This window comes from Acomys minous (genome assembly GCF_964271855.1).
Source record: "Acomys minous genome assembly, chromosome: 4".
NCBI classification, from domain to species: Eukaryota; Metazoa; Chordata; class Mammalia; order Rodentia; family Muridae; genus Acomys; species Acomys minous.
Window position 1 is genome coordinate 87,911,502 of NC_140486.1, and position 22,401 is coordinate 87,933,902.

At 43.0% G+C, this 22,401-nt stretch overlaps 1 protein-coding gene across 3 annotated transcripts in view; it reads left to right on the forward strand.

The window, feature by feature from the left end:
• Positions 1-11,991, forward strand: part of CD28 (CD28 molecule) — a 43,419-nt gene extending 31,428 nt beyond the window's left edge. For all 3 annotated transcript variants that reach the window (XM_084779127.1, XM_084779126.1, XM_084779128.1), the window contains exons 2-4: positions 248-604; positions 2,570-2,685; positions 7,525-11,991. In XM_084779127.1, coding sequence (XP_084635253.1) covers positions 248-604; positions 2,570-2,685; positions 7,525-7,653 — 602 coding nt within the window. In that variant the 3' untranslated portion in view covers positions 7,654-11,991. The remainder of the gene's footprint in view (positions 1-247; positions 605-2,569; positions 2,686-7,524) is intronic.
• Positions 11,992-22,401: the final 10,410 nt, after the last annotated feature.

A 22,401-nucleotide genomic window follows, 5' to 3' on the forward strand; every position in this document is an offset into this window, starting at 1 on the left:
ATTCCTCCCAGGTGGAAACATGCTCCATTTTCCCACTCAGAAAAGGATGCTAATATTATTGAAATATAAACTTCAAAACTTTTGGTGAAGTTACCATTCCAAGAAGAACCATCATTGTATCTTTATCTGCCAAGAGACTAACTTTGTTGGAGATCTGTTCAGTTAGCTAATTAATTCATTTTAGTTTCAAGACAATAAAATGATGATGATGATGATTATACTCCTAACTAATTCTTTCTCCCCTCAGAAAACAAGATTTTGGTGAAGCAGTCTCCCATGCTTGTGGTAGATAACAGTGAAGTCCAAGTCAGCTGCGGGTATTCCTACAGCCTTATCTTCAAGGAGTTCCAGGCATCGCTTTACAAGGGAGTGAACAGTGACGTGGAAGTCTGCGCTACAAAGTGGAACTTTTCCCATCAGCTTCCGTTTCACTCAGGCTCGGAGTTCAGCTGCCGTGCGGAACTGAAGAACGACACAGTGGTATTCTTCCTCTGGAATCTGCATGCTAATCACACAGATATTTACTTCTGCAAAATCCAGGTCATGTATCCTCCGCCTTACTTGGGCAACGAGAAAAGCAACGGGACTGTTATTCACGTGAAAGGTAACGTGCCGTCTGCCCTCCTACGACCTGAAGGAAGGTTTTTCCACGCCGACATCGAGCTTGGGCTAAGTGGCGCTGTCGTGCACACAAGTGGTCTGAGACTCAAAGGCAAATCATGTTTAAACCTGCTTTCCTTCACTCTAGAGATGATTCCAGCTTATGTTTTGAATGCCTTTACCTCTCCTCTCCTCACTGACATGACGAGGAAGAGCCAAGGAAGAAGTTACAGTCCAAGGGAATAGAATCTATAAAATTATTCTTGATTCAAGCAGATAGTGTCAGGAAAAAGTTTGCCATTATAATTAGAGTCTATTGGGTTTTGTTGTTGTTTGTTTGTTTGTTTTTGGCCTTTGGCTAAGATCACATAGAAATTGAGCATAGAGTCCTCTAAGATGAAACATAGTCTGATGGATCAGGACTCAGGAAGAATGGGTTGAAGATCAAATCAATTCTCAATTTTTTTGTGATCTATGTCCTTCCTCCATTAAGTTCCTTTCCATTTTCCAAAACATAGAAAGGATAATGGAGTAGAAATTTAAGGGACATGAGTTTATGATCTTGGGTAAATTCTCCAACTTTTTAATAGCTCCCAAACTCAAGATAACTAAGCAGTGCTCATGACTCAGTGGCAACAAGTGCACTATGTTTATGCTGAGATTATGTTCTGTCTAAACATCTGGAAGAAAAATAATAGGATTCTCAAGCTCAAATATAGCTATTGGCATAGCATATAAAGCTGAGTGAGGTCAGGTAGATTTTTGTGTAAATGCCTGTATTACAGCTTTTCTTTTTCATAGAGTGATAAATAAGAAATTATAGGCTTCATTTTATATTCAGTTCTGTCAAATTACAATATATGCATTTTCTCTTATGCAGTAACAAAGCTGTACTTGAGAAAAACCAAATACCAAAAAAGGAAAACATTATTATCTTAATATGGCAGAATAGCATTTGTGCTCTGGCAAAATCCAGAGGCAATTAATATGTGAACTCAGCTTTCTAATATCAATAATGCTTAGGAAAAAAGATTTTGATTGGGTTAAATTAAGGAGTTAAAAAAAGATATGCTAGCTTGGAAATCAAGAATAAAGTGTTTCTCCATATAAACAATCCATTACTCTAGCTTAGTATTTTGTGTGTATGCATACACACATATTCATTTAGGAGAATTGGAGAAGGCATTAGTTCTCTGCAGCTTTCAACCCTGTTTGAATGTTATAAACCTAAGTAGGTAAACTTTGAGCTTCTGATTTAATCAATATGGCTTGAGGAAGGGGAGCTAGATAATTTTTGACTTTTTTTGTGAAATAATTTTGTCAGATAATTCTAATGTATAATCAGGATTAAAACTTCATGGATTAGAGAGTTGCTGGTATTCTTTTTATTTATGTATTTTTATTACTACTTTATTATAAAGAGCTTGTAAAAAAATATCATGTATCAAAATTAACCAGACCCAAAGTCTATACATCTCAATGAGCTATGAAGTATTCTGCTTAGGAATAATCTTCCATGGATGTCAGTGTAGAACTGCATGCTTTTCCTTCCACCCACTTCCTGATACCAAATACATAACGTGACTCATTCAATATCAGATAAGCTGTTGGAGCTGGAGTCAGATATTTACTTTTTAATTCAAAGATAGAGTTTTGGCTTTACCTTGTGATGAGGATAAAGGGATGGGGGTCAGGGGTGGCGGTCAGGCTAAACTCACTGAAAGGCGCCATTTTGAATTATGCAATGCCACCAGTGTAGTGCTATAAAGCAATGGCTTTCCACCTTGGCACTGTATACTGACAAGGCACAATCAGTGATGGGGTTGAACAAGTCCCACAGAGAAAGACTAGATCAGTTAAGCTGGTAATATTTTGCATATTTTAGCAATTTCAAATTCTCTGCTGATGTTCAGGACAGAAATGTACTCAACTGCTGTTTCTGTGTCCTTTGCTCTCTTATGTTTTTCAGAGAAACACGTCTGCCAAGCTCAGGCATCTCCTAGGCTGTTTTGGACACTGGTCGTGGTTGCTGGCGTCCTATTGTTTTACGGCTTGCTGGTGACAGTGGCTCTTTGTGTTCTCTGGGTAAGAGGACCCTCATTGCTTTATGTAACTTCACTGCGCATGCGCTCCGCCTATGTTAGGACTCTGGCCTGCATCTTTTCTACTGCAATACCAAAGCAGGTGATATTGTTTTCAGTCTGTTCAGCCTTACATGAAGTAATGATCTGATGTGAGTTCTGTTTTCTAGAAGGCACTAAGTGGCCAGGCAGAATTAGAACTAAAGTGGGGAAATTAAGGTGGGAAATTATAGGGGGGAGGTTAATAGTCTTATTCTTAATTTTGCAACATAAAAATTGCACGTAGAGCAGCTTAAATCCCTACATAAGATATAAAATCTAAGCCCATCAGAAAGCTAGGCAACCGAAGCCGACGAGCAGCTTTGTCTTGGGGGACGGGGCAAAAATCAGGCGAAAGCAGGCTGCTGAAACTGTGTATTCAAACCAGAGGAAAGCAGGTCTGTTTGTGACGGTCCTAATTTCTGCCTCTTCTGAAGCAGCCGCATTGTGGGGGTCAACTTGGACGCTGTCATGAAAGCATGAGAGGAGAGTGGTTGTTCAGAGCTCTCCCCACTGCACTGAGCTCAGCAGTCCCTGCAGGCGTTTTGGCAATAAGCCTGGTATATATTTTTTTCATCTCTCTCAGTGTTGAATTTTTGATTCAAGCTTGGACATTTTTTTCATCTGTTTGATTTTTCTGGGACAGCATCTCACTATGTAGCCCAGACTTGGCTGGAACTTACTATGCCATCCAAACTGGCCTTGACTCATGGTAAGCCTCCTGCCTCAGCCTCTCAAGTGTTGAAATTATAGGTATACATCACCATGTCTGGTTTTTGAGCACATTTACATTTTTAAAAATTTTGATTTATGCGTATGAGTGTTTTGCCTACATGTATGTCTGTGCACCAATTTTGTGTCTGGTGCCCATGGAAGTCAGAAGAGGGCATCTTGAAGTTATAGACATTTATAAGCCACCATGTGGGTGCGGGATAGTGAAACTGGGTCTTCTGGAAGAGAGGCCAGTACACACACACACACACACTCTCTCTCTCTCTCAAAAAGATTTACTTATTCATTATTTATACAATATTCCTCCTGAATGTGAGCCAGCAGACCAGAAGAGGACACTAGACTAGCTCACATTATAGATGGTTACGAGCCACCATGTGGCTGCTGGGAATTGAACTCAGGACCTTTGGAAGAGCAGCCAGCGCTCTTACCCTCTGAGCCATCTCTCTCCCTCTCTTTTGAACACATTTTGATGAATACATTCACTGTTAAGAAGGTGCCACCTCGGCAAGGATCCTTTTCTTAGAAACCAATTTGTGCGCGAGGAACAGAATTGCCTTGTGCATTGATTCCCTGCGCCTCCGAGTTTCCTCCGGAAGTTGGGTGAGTGCACACATGACCCCTTCAGTGAGAAATGTATGCTGTGCAAGAACAATGTAAAAGATCATTTCTCCTGCTGCCCTCCATCCGTCTGCTACTAAGCACACTTAAGACTTACCGAATGCTTATTGGGTTGGTAAACAGATCACCCTCATAGAAACCAAAGAAGGACCCAACCAAGCGTGTTTGACATCTAACCATTTCAAAGCATGATCCATATACGTAACTAAGCAATGTATGGTCAGGGATGCCTGGAGTCATGCCATGTGTTGTCATCTTATTGACTATAGTGTTGGTGAGGGGACAGGGCAGCTCTAGCTCTAGGTCACGAAGTTCTAACACCTACTCTTAGATTTAAATGGCTTATTTTCTGATCCAGTGTTGCCTTTCTATTATTCCTCACATATTCCTGTAGTTCACAGGACCACAGGGGACAGGTGGCTATTTGTCAGGCTACCTTTTGTCTAATCTATAACTTCTACACAGTAGGAAACATAGTGTTTGCTTGTTCCCTAGATTTTTGTTTGTTTGCTTTTTTGTTTTTGTTTTTGTTTTGTTGTTTTTTTTTTGAGACAAGGTTTCTCTGTGTTAGCCTTGGCTGTCTTGGACTCCCTTTGTAGGCCAGGGTGGCCTTGAACTCACAGAGATCCACTTGCTTCTGCTTCCTCGAGTGTTGGGATTACAGGCGTGCACCACCTCGCCCGGCTCTGGGGATCCTTGTTATTATCTTGGGAACTCTGAAAGTTGTCCAATCAGGAGATGGTGGCAGGAGGCTTTAGTATAGAAAAAACATTGCCCCGTGCTCTGTTACTAGCTGAGAACGTTCATCTTTCCAGACCTTGCAGTTTACAGCCTTTCTACCTTCTAGCTCTATGGTGGTTGCTGATGATCTTAGAGTTCTTAGGTTTGGCTTGGCTCTCCTAATCCTCCTCAGCCACTGACTTTCTCACTTGCTGTGTGGCTTTTCAAGTCTCTGAGAACTTGAGTTTCCTAATCTACAGGCCAGGTGCAGTGGCCCTCTGGGTACCCTTCCAGGGAAGGGGCTCCCTTGTCATCTTTTGACCTAGGTCAGAGGAATTTACTAGCTTCGTGGGAAGCAGTTTTGGGAACTGCTTTAGCTTTCAGTGGCCCCACAGGCACGGCTTTCAAACTTATGGTAAATATGCTCTCGGGAGTCAGCTTCTAAAATGACACACAATCTGCTGAATGAGTCGAATCGCCCAAGAAAACAGCTTCTCGCTTTCAATGAGTTAAAACAATTCACTCTTCAAATCGGGCATCAGAGATGGTTTTGAGCTTTTCTTTGCAGCCTCATAATTCCTGGTAAGATCCATCCTCTCTGCCCTGAGAAAACTGCCTTTGGCTTTTCTCACAAGCTTGCCTTGACTTGGACAGCCTTAGTGTGTGACATATCTTGTGTTCTGTGGCTTTTGGGAGTCAAACCACGTTATCTAATAAGAGCATCACTTATTTAGACCTCAAACCCAGGACTTTGCACTCTCTGACCAAACGGGGCACATAAAAATAATTTACATTTCACAGAACAATGTAACACCTTTACTTTGGTCTTATCTTTTCCTCTTTCTGCTACGAGAAGCACCTTGGTGAGCTAGGAATTTAGGGATCCCTAGAGCTTTTGGGGAATCCTATTTTGGCCTGGTCAGCAATGTGCCTAGGTGAAAGTTAACTGTTTAACGGAGCCTCCTGAGAATCTGTGACAAGCTACTGTAGGCGGTTCCAGGCTGTGTGGGTTTCTGTGTCTGTGCGGGTTTCTGTGTCTGTGCTGGACCACACGTTAGCATTTGAGTAAAGAAAAGGCTCTACTTGGTCAGACTGCCACAGACTACCACCTGTCACTCCCAATTCTCTATTCCCCCAGCTGAGCTGTTACACTGATTTTCATTTCTAACTTAGAGGAGGGTTGGTTTATTTGTTTTTGTTTTTAACATGTTCTTTGCCGACATGTACTACAATGCATATTTAGGTAGCATCTGCCTTCAAATCTGCTACATTCTTGGCCATTTAAGTACATTGCTCATGCACACCCTGTGTCTTGCTGCTTTGCTTAGGAAACAAGGCAGAGGTAAAAGAAAGGGCAAAGGTAGAGTGGCCTTGAAGTCAAACATCTTTAACAGGCATTGACTGATGAGTGACACAAATACACAGACACAGGAGGTAGGTAATCTGTGCATACTTACATACACACTGTGGGTGCACATGAGTACTGTTGGTTCTGAGTTGGCCTCCCAGCTATTTCTATCCCTTTGTCATAGGATGAGGACGACGCTGGCTAAACCCACTGTCTGCTAATGGTGTTGAGTTTAGCATGGAGCTGATCATAGCAGAGTCTCTTTATCTGTGTGTGTATCTTGGAGAGCCTCAGACTCATGATTGAGGTCTTTCTTTAAGCTATAGTTTCACTGGAAGTTGAACCCATAGGCAAGGGATTAGCAAAGGAAACCTGAAAGGCCAGCATCAGTACTGAAGATGCTTGCCCGAGTAGCATCCCAAGATATCTTTGCTTCCTTTGAGGCCTTAGGCAGGAGGGTACAGCAATGAGGGCAAAGCTGTAGTCACTCACTCATTTATGGATTCAGGAACACTTGTTGCCCACACTTGTTTACCTGCTTAGCGCACTGGGCCTGTCCACTTAGACATGGACGTTATTTGTTTTTGTTTGTTTTCCATAACAGAGCACACTGACACCACAATCCACATGACTTTCTGCTTTTGAAAATTATGCAAACTTTACCATCAAGTTGATCTGGCATGCTCCTAGACTACAGTTTAAAAACTTGGTCAAGATACAAAGTGAGTTTGCAAGATGCAAACTCTAGCTCTAGGCTCTGTATCTTTCTTCTTTCTCTGATCCTGGTAGAATTTCACCCAGAGGTTGCTAAGTGTGGGAAACAGTGGTGGGGACAATACTGTCTTTGCAGCAACATATGCACATAGGGAATAGGATTGTAGGTGTTCAGAGCTACGTACCCTCATTCATTTGGACCCTGCTAACATACATTTATAATTATTATTTCAGATCCTGAAGGAACTGAAAGGGCTTTGATTTGTTGTTGCTGTTGTTGTTTAATTATGGGGAAAACAGTTTAATGAATGATTAAAGTGGAAATGCTTAACCTACCCAAAGAGGAGGGGCTTTCAAACGTGTTTAAATATCAATCGTGAGTCTGTTCATAAGTATGGTCTTGGGCTTTGGATCAGATGACAACATTGAGAATAACGGACACATTTGCATAAAACAGTTTCCTTTAGATTTTTAGAAGAGCTGGTAGTAGTTAGGTTCTGATTAGTCATTATCCTAGTCCAAGGCACATTAAAAAAAAATACTGCTTCTCAGGCTCATTTGGCAGCTGATGCTCTGAGTAATCATCCCCAAAGTCTTAGAGCCCCTCCTACAATGTCTCCTCTAAGTCCTTACATATTGACCTTTTTTTCCCCCCTTCTTTCCCTGTAGACAAATAGCAAAAGGAACAGGCTTCTTCAGAGTGACTACATGAACATGACACCCCGGAGACTCGGGCCCACTCGCAAGCATTACCAGCCCTATGCCCCAGCGAGAGACTTTGCAGCCTACCGCCCTTGACAGGGACCCCTATCCAGAAGCCAGCCGGCTGGTACCCCTCTACCTGCTCAACATCACTGCTCTGGATAGGAAAGGACAATCTCATCTTCAGCCGGCCACTTTGGACCTCTACGGGGCCACCTATGCCAACTATTTTGGAGCATCTACATCTAATCTCCTGATTATCTTGAGACTCCGGAATGAATTAAAGAAGTATCTACGGCAGGACACATTCTGCATGCCTTCGCCAAGACTCAATATATTTATTGGCTTGGCTGAGAAGTTAAAGTAGAGAAATCAAAAAGCGAGAGAAGTCATTCAGCCTTGGAAAGTCAGCGTCCAGGCTGCTGGATAATCAACTGCCATTCGTTTCTCGCTTATTATTAGCACATCTCAGTCATGTGAAGTGTGGTAGCTAAAAATGTTTTGGATGGAGAAGAAAGGACCAAAGACGTTTTCTTTGGCTAAGTTGGCATTTAGTGTAGGGATAGGTTAGAGTTAGTTAACTATTTGAAGATAATTAAAACACTTTCCCACTCAGGAAATGAGCCATTTAATTCCTGTTTAGTGTTTTCATGTTAGTTTAGAAGATATGGACATATTTTTTTTCAATGAGTTCTGACCATTTGTAATCACGTTGACCCATGGCGTGCCCTCAAAGCACTCCCAGAGCTTGCTTTCTTCATTCCCTGTCATGGGAATTCAGTATTATTAATAGTCCCAACATGATTTCAGAACTAAATAGCCCTCCCACACCAAGAAGAATGTGAGAGGAAATAAAGTCACTTTATAAAAAAAAAAAAGAAAAGAAAAGAAAAAAGAAAAGAAATATAGCTATCTGAATGCTATGAAGGATTATTATTATAGTCAAACCATTTAACTTTCAACTTTCCACAGCTGGTTTCCTTGGTGTCTTTGGAGATATCTGAAATAGAATGCTGGAACCGCGTCTGTATAGCGCTAGTCACGATACTGTGAAAAAAGGGGGTGTTAGTACTCGCTAGGGTGGCAAGGATGCCTTTTAGGGGGGTTTCCTCTGAGGGAGAGAATAAGGCAGTTCTTGCCATGTACTGAAGAGGTAGTTATTTTCCAAAAGCATCCTGGGGAATCTCAGTATAAGTTTCTTTAGACTGTAAAGTTTAGAGGGGCTTCCTATGTTCTAGGGTTCAGAACCCCAGACCTTTGTGGGCTCTGCTGCTTCACGGCATGGGGATTCGTCGCCATGAAAACCTATTTTGGAGTGTGTCTTCAGGGACAACACCAAAGCTCTCCAAGTTCTTAAGAACCTGCAAGGCTTGATACTGGAATGAACATGGACTGGTTTTTTTTTCCCTTCCACTTTTTGGGGACCTTGAGGAATGACTGTACAGCCACCTTCACCATTTGTTTAAGTGATCTGAATTATTTGGAGGTTTTAGAGGTGGTAAGACCTGGTAAAAATTCTCAGTGCTAGTGGAATGGCCTCAGGCAAATTCCTGTTCCTCTAAGACGGTGGCTCCTCAACTGTAAAATGACATAATGAAATTTGCTGCCGTCATCCTCTTGTCTTTGCTTTCCCAGCACTGGGATCACAGGAGTGCTCAGTCACGACCAGCTTGCAACAAACACCTAAAGCCAGACTCCCGAGGCTCTCCCAGCTAATGCCCCAGCTAATTGGAATAGTTTATCATGTAACCAAACAATCAAACATAAGGCATTTCCCCCTACTGTTTTTGTGTATAAAGAGATCCTTAAACTTTTTTTTTTAAATATGAGGAAGAGGGAGGGAGGGATCGGAATCTTTAGATATTAGCTCTGGTAGATTTTCTTTTAATTGGCTTCATTCTGTGCCTTTAATTAAACCAGCGTAGGCCAAGATCAGCCCTACTTGTGTGATAAAAGACTGCTGACTTGACCCTGGCACTTGGATTGCAGCCAGCCTCTTGACACGTAGAGTTCTTGAATCTAAGTTATAAAATTATATTTGGAAATGACAGAATTGGAGAATTTGTAGAAAGGGCAGTAGCAAATAGCAAACACTTTTTTAAAAAAAAAAATGGAAAGATTTGATCTTCGGTAATTGATAACTTTATTGTCTAACTGGAAAAGGAAGTTTACCGAAGATGAATCACACCTGATATTTTTCATACCTACCCTGAGCAGAAGCAAAGCGGAGGTGTCATAGGTGTTTCACTATTGGTATGAACCAACAGATGGTTTAAAAAAGAAAACACACACACACACACACACACACACACACACACACATACACACATTCACACACTGGTTTAGAGTAAAGCTTTTGCAGTTTCAGATGTAGTGTCTAAGAAGAAAACCCTGCCGTTTGCTGCTATTATTATTGTAAGACTCATAGAATTAAAGGTGTGTGTGTGGCTTTAATTTGGGGCTGAGCATATCAATGTAAAAAAGTCCCAGTGTCCCTTCTATCTGCATCCGGTGACACAGTTACTAGAGTGTGTCTACTCGTAAGCTTGTGCTTTAACGTCGTCCTTAGGGCAGGTATGCTTCCCCTTGGCAACAAATATGGAGATGTTTTGCTATTTGAAAGAGTGTACGACAAATATTGAGTCCCCTCCCCTTCCCATGTGTGTGTGTGTGTGTGTGTGTGTGTGTGTGTGTGTGTGTGTCTGTGTGTGTGTGTGTGTGTGTCTGTGTGTGTGTGTGTCTGTGTGTGTGTGTGTGTCTGTGTGTGTTTATGTGTGTCCCTCTCCCAACTCTATCTCTGTCCCTTTTTCTCTCCAGATGTTCAAACATTGGTTTTTTCCCCCTTGGAAGAAATACAACTTGTGGTTGATTTTCCAGCCTTCAATAGCAGTATACCTGCAGGCCAATGTTGTACCTCTTTGAGATTTCAGGCTGGGTTCACCCACGTGCTCTGTGTGATGTGACTGCCGTGGGATAGATGTAACTTGATTGAGCCTTCATTCATCTAGGGTTTCAATCATCTAGTGAGCTAACAGAGCCACCAATCTACATGGCTATTTGAATGGCCATACCGATGGTGAAACGGTTGTCTGACCCGGCACGCCCTGCCTTCTATACTGCCCTATGAGAACTGTGGCAGGCTTGTGTACTCTCCTGAAAGTGCTAAATCCAGCTGCATGAGATGGATCAGAAACCACAATACTCAGGACCATGTAGCCACCTTAATCCAGGTCAAACACAGTGGTGTAGGCTCTTCCAGGACTTCGGTGAGTGAGTCTGTGCTATCTACAAAGCCAGTTGAATCTGAAATCTCTCTGCACTGGTATGGTTTTTTTTTTTCCAAATATCAGAAGCTTGTTCCTATACCAGGGACATTACACATACTATTTTCTCTGACTACAACGATATTCCCTAGACATCTATTTGCTTTGCTCTTACTTTCTGGACATCTTTGCTCAAATGTCACCTTTTTGTTGTTAATTACCTTTACAACCCGTCTTTGTGCCTTATTTTTCTCTGTAACATGTTATCATCCCTTATGCTCCATGTTTTCCTTATTTATTGATTTCCTGTCTGTTTTTCTAATCAAGACTGGGAAAGGACTCCATGTGCTGTGATTTTTTTTTTCTCTTCATCCTCAGTGCCTAGAAAAATGCTTAGCATGCAATAAATATTTATTTGCTGAATAGATGGATTTCACATGGCTTATGAGTTGATGGTGAGTCTAAAGGATCTCATTACTCTCCGAGAAAGGAAGAATCACTTCTGTTTTTCACTTCTGACTAAGGACACAGAGCTAAAGCATACACAGAGAAATCTGGCAGAAGGCTATCTCATTTATATAAGTTCACTTACAGCTTAGAAAATTTTTTATGCAGCCTGAAAGATAAATACGGTTAGAATCATTCTAAAAATATTATTCTTTTTGTTTGTTTGTTTGGTTCTTTTTCAAAACAGGGTTTCTCTGTATAGCCCTGGCTGTCCTGGACTCACTTTGTAGACCAGGCTGGCCTCGAACTCACAGAGATCTGCCTGCCTCTGCCTCCGGAGTACTGGGATGAAAGGTGTTTGCCACCACACCACCTGTTATTCTTAAAAATGTTATTCTTAAAAAACAAACAAACAAACAAACAAACAACTAGGAGTAAGTGGATTTTCCATTTAAAGCTTTCAAATTCTTAAAGTATCGATGACATGTTGTTTTATTTTGTTTTTACTTTTGGCGGCCGTTTATTTATTTGTTAACGGGGCTGGAGAGGCGGCTCAGTGGTTAAGCGCATGGGCTGCTGTTCCAGAGGACCTGAGGTTTTTTTCTATATCTGATACTCTCTCCTGGTCTCCATGGACACCAGGAACTCAAGTGATACAACAGACATACATTTAGGTGAAACATCCATGCACATAAAATAAATAATTTATTTGTTGACAATCGTATGTATGTGTACAATGTATCTTGATAATACCTACACCAGGGTCCTTGCCACCATGTCCCCCTGGATAGTCCCCGATACATCCCCCTCTCATTTTCATGTCCTCTCTTTTGTCTTCTTTTTGGTAACCCACTGAGTCCAATGAGTGCCACATGCTGGAGTGCACGCCAGTCTTGTTGGCTTGACCTTGTACAGGTGATTGTCAGCTCTGTAAGTCCTGAGTGTAGTGGCTCTGCCCTCTCTGGCTCTTACATGCTTTCAGTTCCCTCTTCCATGATGTTCCATGACCTTTGGGGAAAGGCTTGATGTAGATGTCTCCCAACTGGGGTTGAGCACTCAACGGTTGCTTATTTTCACCAATTTGACCAGTTACAGATCTTAGCATTGCTACCCAGTGCAGAAAAGAGGCTTGTATGGCCCAGGCCGAGAGCATCACTAATCTATAGATATAAATAGGACTGTTTAGAAGGCAGCCTGACGTGTCTGTTCAGCCAAACAATAGTAGTACGACCTATGACCCATGAGCCATGGAGCCATGGACTTTTCACCAGACTTACAGCATCAGGCGTCAATCCTTTCCTATAGAGTAGGCCTCAAATCTAATTAGAAAGTGGTTGGTTGCTCCGGTAACCTTCATGTCACTATGGCATCTGTGAGCACATCTTGTTTGGCAGGTTGATATTGTAGCCTTTAGGGGGCAGTTTTAGGTGAGGCTGTTTATATCCTACCTCATCCCTCAGTGGCTTGGAAAGCACCTCTCAGCATTATGAAAGTTAGGCAGCAGGAAAGTCCTCAGGTGAGTTCTAGCTTGATTTCTGTGATCTGTAGTTGAAGTATGTTGAATACTCATGAATAGGGCTTTAACATGTAGTTAGGGTGAGCAAACAAGAGCAAAGACAATAGCGTATGTCCATTTGTTGGGCCCATGCAGTCTTCCCCAAATAATAATTTGAAGGGACATATTCCATGCCTGGCACTGAGATCTTTTTTTTTTTTTCATTTAAAACCCATGTTTTCTGGGGGAAACATTTTCTCAATGCTTTAAACCTATCATTAGCTTATGATTTCTGAAAACACGGCTTTTGTAGTTAAAAAACTTTCACCCTACAGCCAAGTTGCTACTCTTCTCTATGGAGTGATTTTTTTTTTTTTTATTCCAATGGGGTTTACAAATGCTTTGTTGGTTCTGGTCCAAAAAGATCTCAAACAATGGCGAGGACAAGCAAACGTCAGTGTCTTCACCTGCCATGCTCATGGCACGACTGGGTGCCTGGAAAGCTTGCCACAACTTCAACATGAGAGAAGAACAAACAAGCAAAATGTATGGCATTGGGAGCAAGCTGAAAGTTTACGCCAGCCCAGTATTTAACACACACGCCACCAGAGAGAGGGCGGTGGGGGAGGAAGAGAATGGTGCTGAATGGAGTAGGCCCTCGAACCCCAGACACGAGAGCTGGTTAGGTACTTGACAACCCTTGTAGAGGTTTCTATTTGGCACCAAGCTTTACTTTGAAGATGACGGGGGTAGGTAGGGTGGGGTGGGGTTGGGGGGCGGGGTTAAAAGAAAAGGTGTGTAATGAATTCATCTCTAAACGGACTCTTCCGTTTGTTGAAATGAGACTTATTAAGTGTAGTGAATGTAAAGACGAGCGCACATGCCTGCTACTCTTCAAGAAAGACCAGAGTCAGCTAGACTCATGGATGTTTCAGCAGGGAAGTCAAATCAACTGAAAAGGCACCAGATTAATATATGTGAAGACCACTACCCAGACTCAGTAAGGACGCCTTTATTGTACTAATGAAAGTTGTACAAGAACTTTTTTTTTTGTCAAAAAGTTCGAGTACCTTCAAACTCATCCTCAAGGTGAAACACAGCACGTATTTTATGACATCACTAGACAGCCCCCTCTGCCATTGCCTTACCCACATGGATGTGCAAATTTATAATATGCAACAACCCCAAGTACACTTTTTTCCTTTGCTGGGGATGAAGCCAGGGCTCGTGTAGGCACGGACACAACCAGCTGAACTGCATCTCCAGCCAAGCCCAATTTCCTTTCTAGTGGGGAGAGTAACGGGTGTATAAATCTTTACCTATGTGCACGTGTGTATGAGTGCATAAGCACACGTGTGTGCCTGTACATGCTGATGTTGGATGCCTCCCTTTATAATTCTTCATTTTACTTTTTGAGACAGGTTCTCTCAGTGAACCTGGAACTCATGCTAATGAGCTCTAGTGAGCTCCCGCCTCCACCTTCCCAGCCCTAGTATGGCAGGCAAGCTCCACAACATGAATGCTTGGGATCCAAACATTTGGTATCCAAATGGTGCTTGTGCAGCAAGCGCCTCGCGGACCGAGCCACCTCTCTAGACCCATGTTCCTATTCAAGCAGTATCTTCTGTTTTCTCTCATTGTATCTGGAGCAGAGATGACAGATAGCTGAGACAAATCAAAGAAACTCCAGGGTTCATTGCAACAGAGATCTGGCCACCACAGTAAAATGCAGCCTACCGATGGCCTGGAACCATCTCCAGAACTTACTGGGAGTGTGCTCTGTGTGTTCTCAATGGAGGGTCCACTGATGACTGATGTGCTGGCAGTGGTACTCAGCATGGTTCTTCAGGAACACATCTGAGGGACTGGACCTCTTCACTTCTTCCCATCTGGCAACCTGAAAGGAAGGTGTGTGTGTGTGTGTGTGTGTGTGTGTGTGTGTGTGTGTGTGTGTGTGTGTGTGTGTTTTATTTTTTTAGACTCACAGCTTTCTGGTTCTTAAAACTGTAAACTATTGTCCAGAGCAGGATGTGGGACACTAGCTTAAGTGCCCTTTGCTCATTTCAGGGTTGACATTGGACCTCATGCTTGAAATCACTCGAATTGAAAGTCTGGGGATCCAAGAATATTTCGGCTTATCTGAGCTGACCTCATTCTTGGGGCAAAACCAAGCATCAGAATAGAAGCTTCCTAAAGGCCACACCCTATTTCGTTTGCCCATTTAGACTCTGTGAAAGGGTTCAGAGGGCTACAAACTCTAGGGGATAGAGAGTCGTAGAAAGGGCAGCTTGGATTTCATCTATGCTTCTTTAAGCAAAGGCGTCTCAATGGCAGGTACTCTCCTTTGTCTCCAAAGGGCAAACTGTGAGCTGGGTGGAAATGTCAGTTGAGACAGAAGTGCAGCAAACAGCTTTGTTTTCCTATAGTTGTGGTTTTACGTGGTGATGATGACACACGGAGATGAAAATGTGCAGCACGAACTCCACTCACTATCTGAGTGAGCATCTCTGCCAACGCTGAAGGATATGTGTGGGTGTCACCTGCAAGCAGAGAGGGGGGAGGGAGGGAGGGAGAGAAAGAGGGAGGGAGGGAGGGAGGAGGAGAAAGAGAGAGACAAGGAAAGGAGACAAAGATCAACATGAGCAAGTGAGGTTCGTTCTATGAGCTTCACATCTGATTTCCTTTCCCTTGCTAATGCCCATATCTGAGTTTAGTGCCTGGACTAAATTTACATACACACTTGGTCACTGAGGGAAAAGGTGGGAAAAGGTGGGTTTGAAGTAGCATTGGCGAAGTTAGCCAGAGTCATACAGACTTTTATTTTCAGTCTCCTTGCACACACTGATCATTTGATGTGTTTGGCTTCCAAAGTGGGGTTTTTTTTTTTTTTTTTTTTTTTTTTTGCTGACTTCTGGGAAGCGGAGATGTATGTTACACAAAGCACGACTAGCCGGAGGTTGTCATGGGGACACGCCTTCATTCCCAGCAGTGTGCAACTCATGTTTCATTCGCTTTGTGTTTCTCTCTTTGGTCTTCCTCTTCTTCACCCAACAACTTTGTAATGATCGTCTTGCCAGCTCTGGAGAGTAGCCTGAGTACCAGCAACATGATAGAGAGCAACACTGTTGTTGTCGCTATCTCTGTGTGTACCAAACAGGGTGGATTTTTATAGCCTTTCCCCTCCTATCCCCTACTCATCTATATTCTGCCTCTTAGGGCGGCCAATTAGTCCAGACAAAGACTCTGTGTACTACTTGTTAGCTGTTGGTTTCCTAGTTTGTCTAAAATTTATTTCTCTAAGATGTTCTTCCTGAAAATCTCTAATTTCTTTACATTCTTAGGCCAGGAATTGGATTTTTTTCTTTTTTTGTAAAGGGACAGGTAGTACATATATCAGGGTTGATGGCTGTATAGTTTCTGGTAGCTACTGCAGCCTGTCATTGTAGCATGGAATTAGACATAAATAAATGGGATTAGCTGGATTCCAGAAAACCTTCATTTGTGGATATTGGTATTTGATTTTTCTATAATTTTCTTGTCAGATATTATGATTCCATTGCTTGCTTCACTCTCACCCTAGCCATACGCTCTTGTAAAACTCATTCTTTAGGTCACGGGCCGTGTAGTGTCAGACAGTGGCTAGACTTGGCCTGTAGGCTGCAGTTTGCTGGCCTCTAAGAAAGGACCAAACTGCCATTTTTTTTAAAGCTTTCAGCTTGTCTTTGGATGCCAGCCACCATCTAGAATGGGATTGGTCTGAGCGCATGTAAAGACCTCTTGGGACTGGTGAGTGTACTAAGTAAACTGTTTAGAAGGAAGGGCGTGGATCAGTGGCGAAGGAACGAGAAACTTCATCTAAGAGAAAGCCATGCTGGGGAGAAGAAACAGGAAGTTAAAAGTCAGGGGATGGAGAATTTCCTTCAAGATGATAGAGTCTTGTGGAAATCAGTGCTAAAAGCCTAAAAGGGGCGGGGGGGGGGGGGAGGGAATTGCTGCTCCATTTGCTTTACTCTTTTCCCTCTTGTGTCACCATCAAATCCTTGTAATCTCCAAGGAAACAAAATAGTTTTTTAAATTCACACTAGGTAAAGGGGAAGAATCTAGCCTGTGTCCAAGGCAACGGAAAAGACTGACTGCTCTGCGAACCCCTCCACAGCTAGCACACTGCCCTCCAGTGTGGAGGGAGTGGGTGGAGAGAGCGCAGAAGCAGCTGTCTCAGGGCTGGCCTCCTACCACTTTCCATGACTTTTCCATCTAAATTTAGCTACTATTTATAGGTGACCAGGAGTGACGCCCACCCCACCCCATCCTCCCCCCTACATCCCCCCCTCTACTGCCCCTGGAAGTCCAAACTAAGGCTTAGCATTTCACAGGTAAGTGGTAAAATCAGTTTTACAAAGATCAAAAAGGCACTGACCCGACCTTTGCCATCCCTTATCACCACTGCACCCTGCCTCTCCACAGCTGTTGGTTACACCCAAGGTACAAATAGTTCTTTCTGGAAACGGGAGAGCCTATGGGGGTGGGGGTGGGGCACCCTGAACCACATACCCGTTTATACCATCTGGGCATTTTAAAAATAGGGTCAAATGTAAGATTCAGCTTCAGTTGTGCAGCCAAGAATAAGAAATTGCCACCTTAGGTCAGATGCCTAAGATTTATTGTGCCAACAGTCCAGAGCATCAGGCGTAGACACGCCTCTTTCCGAATGCTGTATACTGGCTGTGCACATTCAAGTTACAGTCTGGGTGCGCGTAGCCTCAGGACTTCCAAGACTTTCCTTATATGGAGTGTAGGGCTACTATGCACGTTATTCACTTGGTCCCCTTCACGAGGGCCTCTAGAGAAGGGATAAGAAAGACTGAAATCTGCTCAGCCTCCTCTTAAGAAGTGTACGATCCAGCAGTCTGTGAGACTTGATACCCTATGAGCATATATAGGGGGAGGAGGTCCCCCCCCCCCAATTCACAGACATAGAGGAGGGGAGTAGGGGGAAGGCGGGATGGAGGGAGGAATGGGAGGATACAAGGGATGGGCTAGCAATTGAGATGTAACATGAATAAATTAATAAAAAAAAAAAAAAGAAAAAAGTGTACGAAAGGACAGAGTCCTTCTCTTCTGCGTTCCATGTGCGGCCTAGTGACGTCTTTCAGCCGTGTGGCTACTGAGCTTTACAGAGAGGCATGGGAAGGACCCAGGATGAAAACCACTGAAAACAAAAGAGGAAAGGAGTGGTCCTGACTACAAGGGAACGCCTCTCTCCTGGGTTGTTTTTTTTAATCTTTCCTGCTCCTGTGGCCTCTTTCAGCATGTTGGGTTTTTTTTTTTTTGTTTTTTTTTTTGTTTTTTGTTGTTGTTGTTGTCATGTGGGGAGATTAGCAATTGGAGAATTAAACTCCCTAGTTTAGATCTCAGAGGGAAATTATGAATTACTGTGTCCCGTAGAATACCAAGTTTGGGGTTACTCCTTGGGTTGACCCTCAGTGGCACGATGGCTTATCTTCTCTAGTTCTTACTGACTAGTATATACAAATTATCTTCTGTGCGTGTGCCTAAAACTGTTCATATCCCACATGGCAACTCTTGTATTTCTTCATGTTATGACTCTTATACACACACATGTACTTTTGGGACTTTTGTCAGTTAGGATTATTTCAATAAGGCTACGAGTTCTTGTATACATTACGTTCACTAATTTAAAAGTATGAGCCACTTTTTAAAATTAAAGAAATAGTGAATTATTTTTGGATTTAGGCTAGAAATATTTATGACACTTGTGGATTTTTTTTCTGTGGACTTAATTTGAAAATCACCTTCTCATTATAGCGTGAAAAATTATTTCATTTTTTTAAAGGTCAACATTTCCCTAATATTAAGATACTTGATAGTGCAAACCTAGTGCTTGCTAAATTCTTCACGGTACATTATGCCTGAGTATAACTCTGAAGGTGCTCAGGGGCTCTTACCTGAGTGAAGCAACAGGAAGATCGAGGAATAGGCTGCCTTTCATGCGAAACACACACAAAAGCTGTTTTGTCTTTTGATAAGTTAGATAAAGTGGGTATTGTGAAAAGGCTTGGGAAATTTAAAAACTACTAGTAAGATTTATAATTTCTTAAAATGTCAAAGTGTCCTTTATTACTGTGTGTCTTAAGACATTGCTCAGGCACTCAAACAACAACAACAAAAACCCAAAAAACAAAACAAAACAAAACACCCCCAAAACCTGTGTCCTCTAGCTTGGCAAAAAACAGAACTCTGATTGCATTCTTTTCCCTCCGTATGCTCTCCAGGAGTTCAAAAGAGTGGATAATGATGGTCTAAGCTAGAGCAATAGTAAACCTCTCCTCTGATTGGTTGACACAAGCATAGACACATGACACAACAAGGCAGAGAGTATGCCCCAAGGACCTCTGAGCGGGTTCCTCCTTGCTTTTAAAAGAGATATTTGGAAATAACGAATGTCTTTCTTACCTTAGATTGTTGTGTCTTCAAGGGACATCTAGCCTGTGAGAGGAACTAACCCATTAAAAGCTGGTTGAGGTGGGAAGAGGAGGAAGGCGGGGAAGGCAGCTGAACCTTGAAGCTACTGAGCGGAAGCCAGCCAGCCCCGAAAGTATCTTTCTTTAGCTTCTAGACATGCCTGGCAACAAATATACATATTACACATTATTTGGAGAAATAAAGAACTCAACTAAGCCTTGCCCTCTTGGCACATTCAGATATTAGTGTCTGTGACAGTGTCCTTCTCTCAGAACAGATGACATTTTGGGTCCTGGCTTCTTTGAAACATTGTCTGCTGAGGTTGCTGTAAAGTGAAGAAGAGTGGAAGATTCAAGCAAGCTGGGCGCAGTGGCGCATGCCTGTAATTCCAGCACTTGGGAGGCAGAGGCAGACAGATCTCTGTGAGTTCGAGGCCAGCCTGGCCTACAAAGTGAGTCCAGGACAGCCAAGGCTACACAGAGAAACTCCTTATGTGGGTTTCAGGTTTTGAACTCAGTCTCCATGGCGAATGCTTTTTAGCACACTGAGCCATCTCTTTGGTGTCCTGCTTTGCTTCTAATGAAACCTTATCAGAAGACTGGAGTAGGTACACTGGGCCTGATCCAGCCTCATTGCCTCTGATAGTGACACCTTTGAGGAGTCTGATCTGTCCTGGGAGTTTGGGGATGACATCTTAACTTTCTAAAACTGGGATTCTCTGCTTATGTCCTATGAACCATAGATATATTTGATACAGTGATGAGCACTAAGAAAAAAGGGGTTCTCATAGAATCTTGACCTCAAAAATGTGCTGTCTAACTGGAGAAATACCTGGTCTTAAAGGTAGTGTAAGTTCCATTTAAGGCAGTGATTCTCCATCTGCGGGTCACGACCCCTTCGGAGGTCGAATGACCTTTCACAGGGGTCATGTATCAGTTATCCTGCACATCGTATGTTTACATTACAATTCATAACAGTAGCAAAATGACAGCAAGCAGGAACGAGATAATTGTATGGATGAGGTCATCACACCACGAGGAACTGTATTAGAGGGTCGCAGCATGGGGGGAGTCGAGAGGCACAGATTTAAGGGGCTATCTAGAAAAAAGGACAGAGGTAAAAGATGATTATGGGCTGGCTTTCCTAGTCTGTTGCTGAAGAGAGTTGCTTAGAGGAGGAAGTGACTTCATTTCTCATCTCTGGAGTCATCACCATTTTCCTCCCTTAGAGGATCTAATGCTACCTGTTCACATCAGTCATGCACCAGTGTGTTTCCCACCCCACCTACCCTGTTCACACAGCTAACGACGCTTTTGATCTTCGCAAATTTGGTAGCTTAAAATGGAATCTCATAATCAAGATGCTTTGCAATTCACATTTTAAGAATTAAATGTGCATCTTTTTTTTATCTGCTTAAGACATTTGTATTTCTTTTTATGTGAACTGTCCACACATATTTATGCCCCTGCCCCATTTCAGGCTAATTGTTTTTTAAAAATGAATTACATCCTTAAGGAAATTATTCCTTTGCAAGTTAAGTACCTATTATAAATTTGTGCAAAGTGACCAGCTTAGAGTTCTTACTCACACTACAATCTTTGCTGGTCATTTTCACAACTGGGGACCAGGAACATGCTTTGGTTGTGTAGCTTGGTGTTCCTGTGCGACTCCTAACAGTGGGAGTGGGAGCTGTCTCTTATTCATTTGCCTGCTCATGGGACCCTTTTCCTCATCCTGGCTTGCGCCTTTCTAGTAGTGGGCTTGTGCCTAGCCGTAATCATTGCGTCGTGTTATGCTGTGTTCAGTTGATATCACTAGGAGGCTTGTTCTTTTCTGAAGGGAAAATGGAGGAGCAGTGGATCTGGGGGAAGAAGGGAGGTATGGGTGGGGGAGGGGTGGGAGGAAGGGAGGGAAAGGATGCTGCAGTTATGATGTGTTGTACAAGGGAAGAATAAAGAAATGATCCTGATGGCACAAGCCACGCCAACAGCATCAGCGCCCTCACCATCCTGGACTGAGAAACAAAAAGGACAGGAGTGCACAGCAGGCGTGTCCAGGACACAGCTGCAGGATTAAGATAAGGGAGGAATACACAATGAAGGACTTGGCAGATGAACTTGATATCTTGGGAGACAAATGGAAGGGAGAGATGATGGGTCTCTAACGTGGCGGCCTTTCCATTAGAACATCAAGAATCATCCCTGGCGAAGACTGCAGTGTGACTGCGAACTGTAAGCTGGCGATTGGCACAGCTGGGCTCCATCAGCCAGAGGGAGGGAGCCGGCTTATTTGGTCCAGCTGAAGCACGAGCTGAGCTACAGGCTGCTTGTTATTGGAGAACTTGACCTACATAGCTTGAAAGACAAGCGGCTTTTCCCCAAAGCCAAGTTATCAGAAGTGGTTTCAGGGGAGCTGGAGAGGTGGCTCAGAGGTTAAGAGCACTGTCTGCTCTTCCAGGGGTCATGAGTTCAATTCCCATCAACCACATGATGGCTCACAACCATTGATGATGTGATCTCTGATGCCCTCTTTTGGCATGCAGGTGTACATGCAGTCAGAGCACTGTATACATAGTAAATAAATACGTCTTTAAAAAAATAATAAAGTGGTTGCAGTCTGAATTCAGCTCAGTTCCATTACCTGGTGGGAGAAAGGCCAGGTGTTCACTTGCTAAGCTGTCATGGATGGCCGCTAGGGGGCATGGAGACTTTAGTGTGCTTGTGAGGAGTGACACGAATGTTATCCCAGAAGAGTCTAACTCAGAACTTGTCGCTGATAGAGATAAGGAGCTATAGAAAGAGGTTCACAAACAGGGGGTTGACAGTACTGTGAGGGGAGGGGTCAAATGAGAAGGTAGATGGCTATTCTTGGTTGTCAACTTGACTCTATCTGGAATGAACTATAAACCAGAAATGGAGGGCACACCTGTGAGAGATTTTTCTGCTTGGTTTGAAGTGGGTGAATCCACTTTCAGTCCGGACCTTTGAGATAGGAAGGCGTAGGCTTTTGATCCAGATCTTTAATCCGGCCACACCTTCTGCTGGAGGCCTATATATGGGCATGGAAGAAGGAAGCTTTTCTTTTTTTCCCTGCTTGCCCCTGTCTGGCTAGCACATCCATTCCTTCGCTGGCGTTGGAGCCTGCTTCTTTGGGATT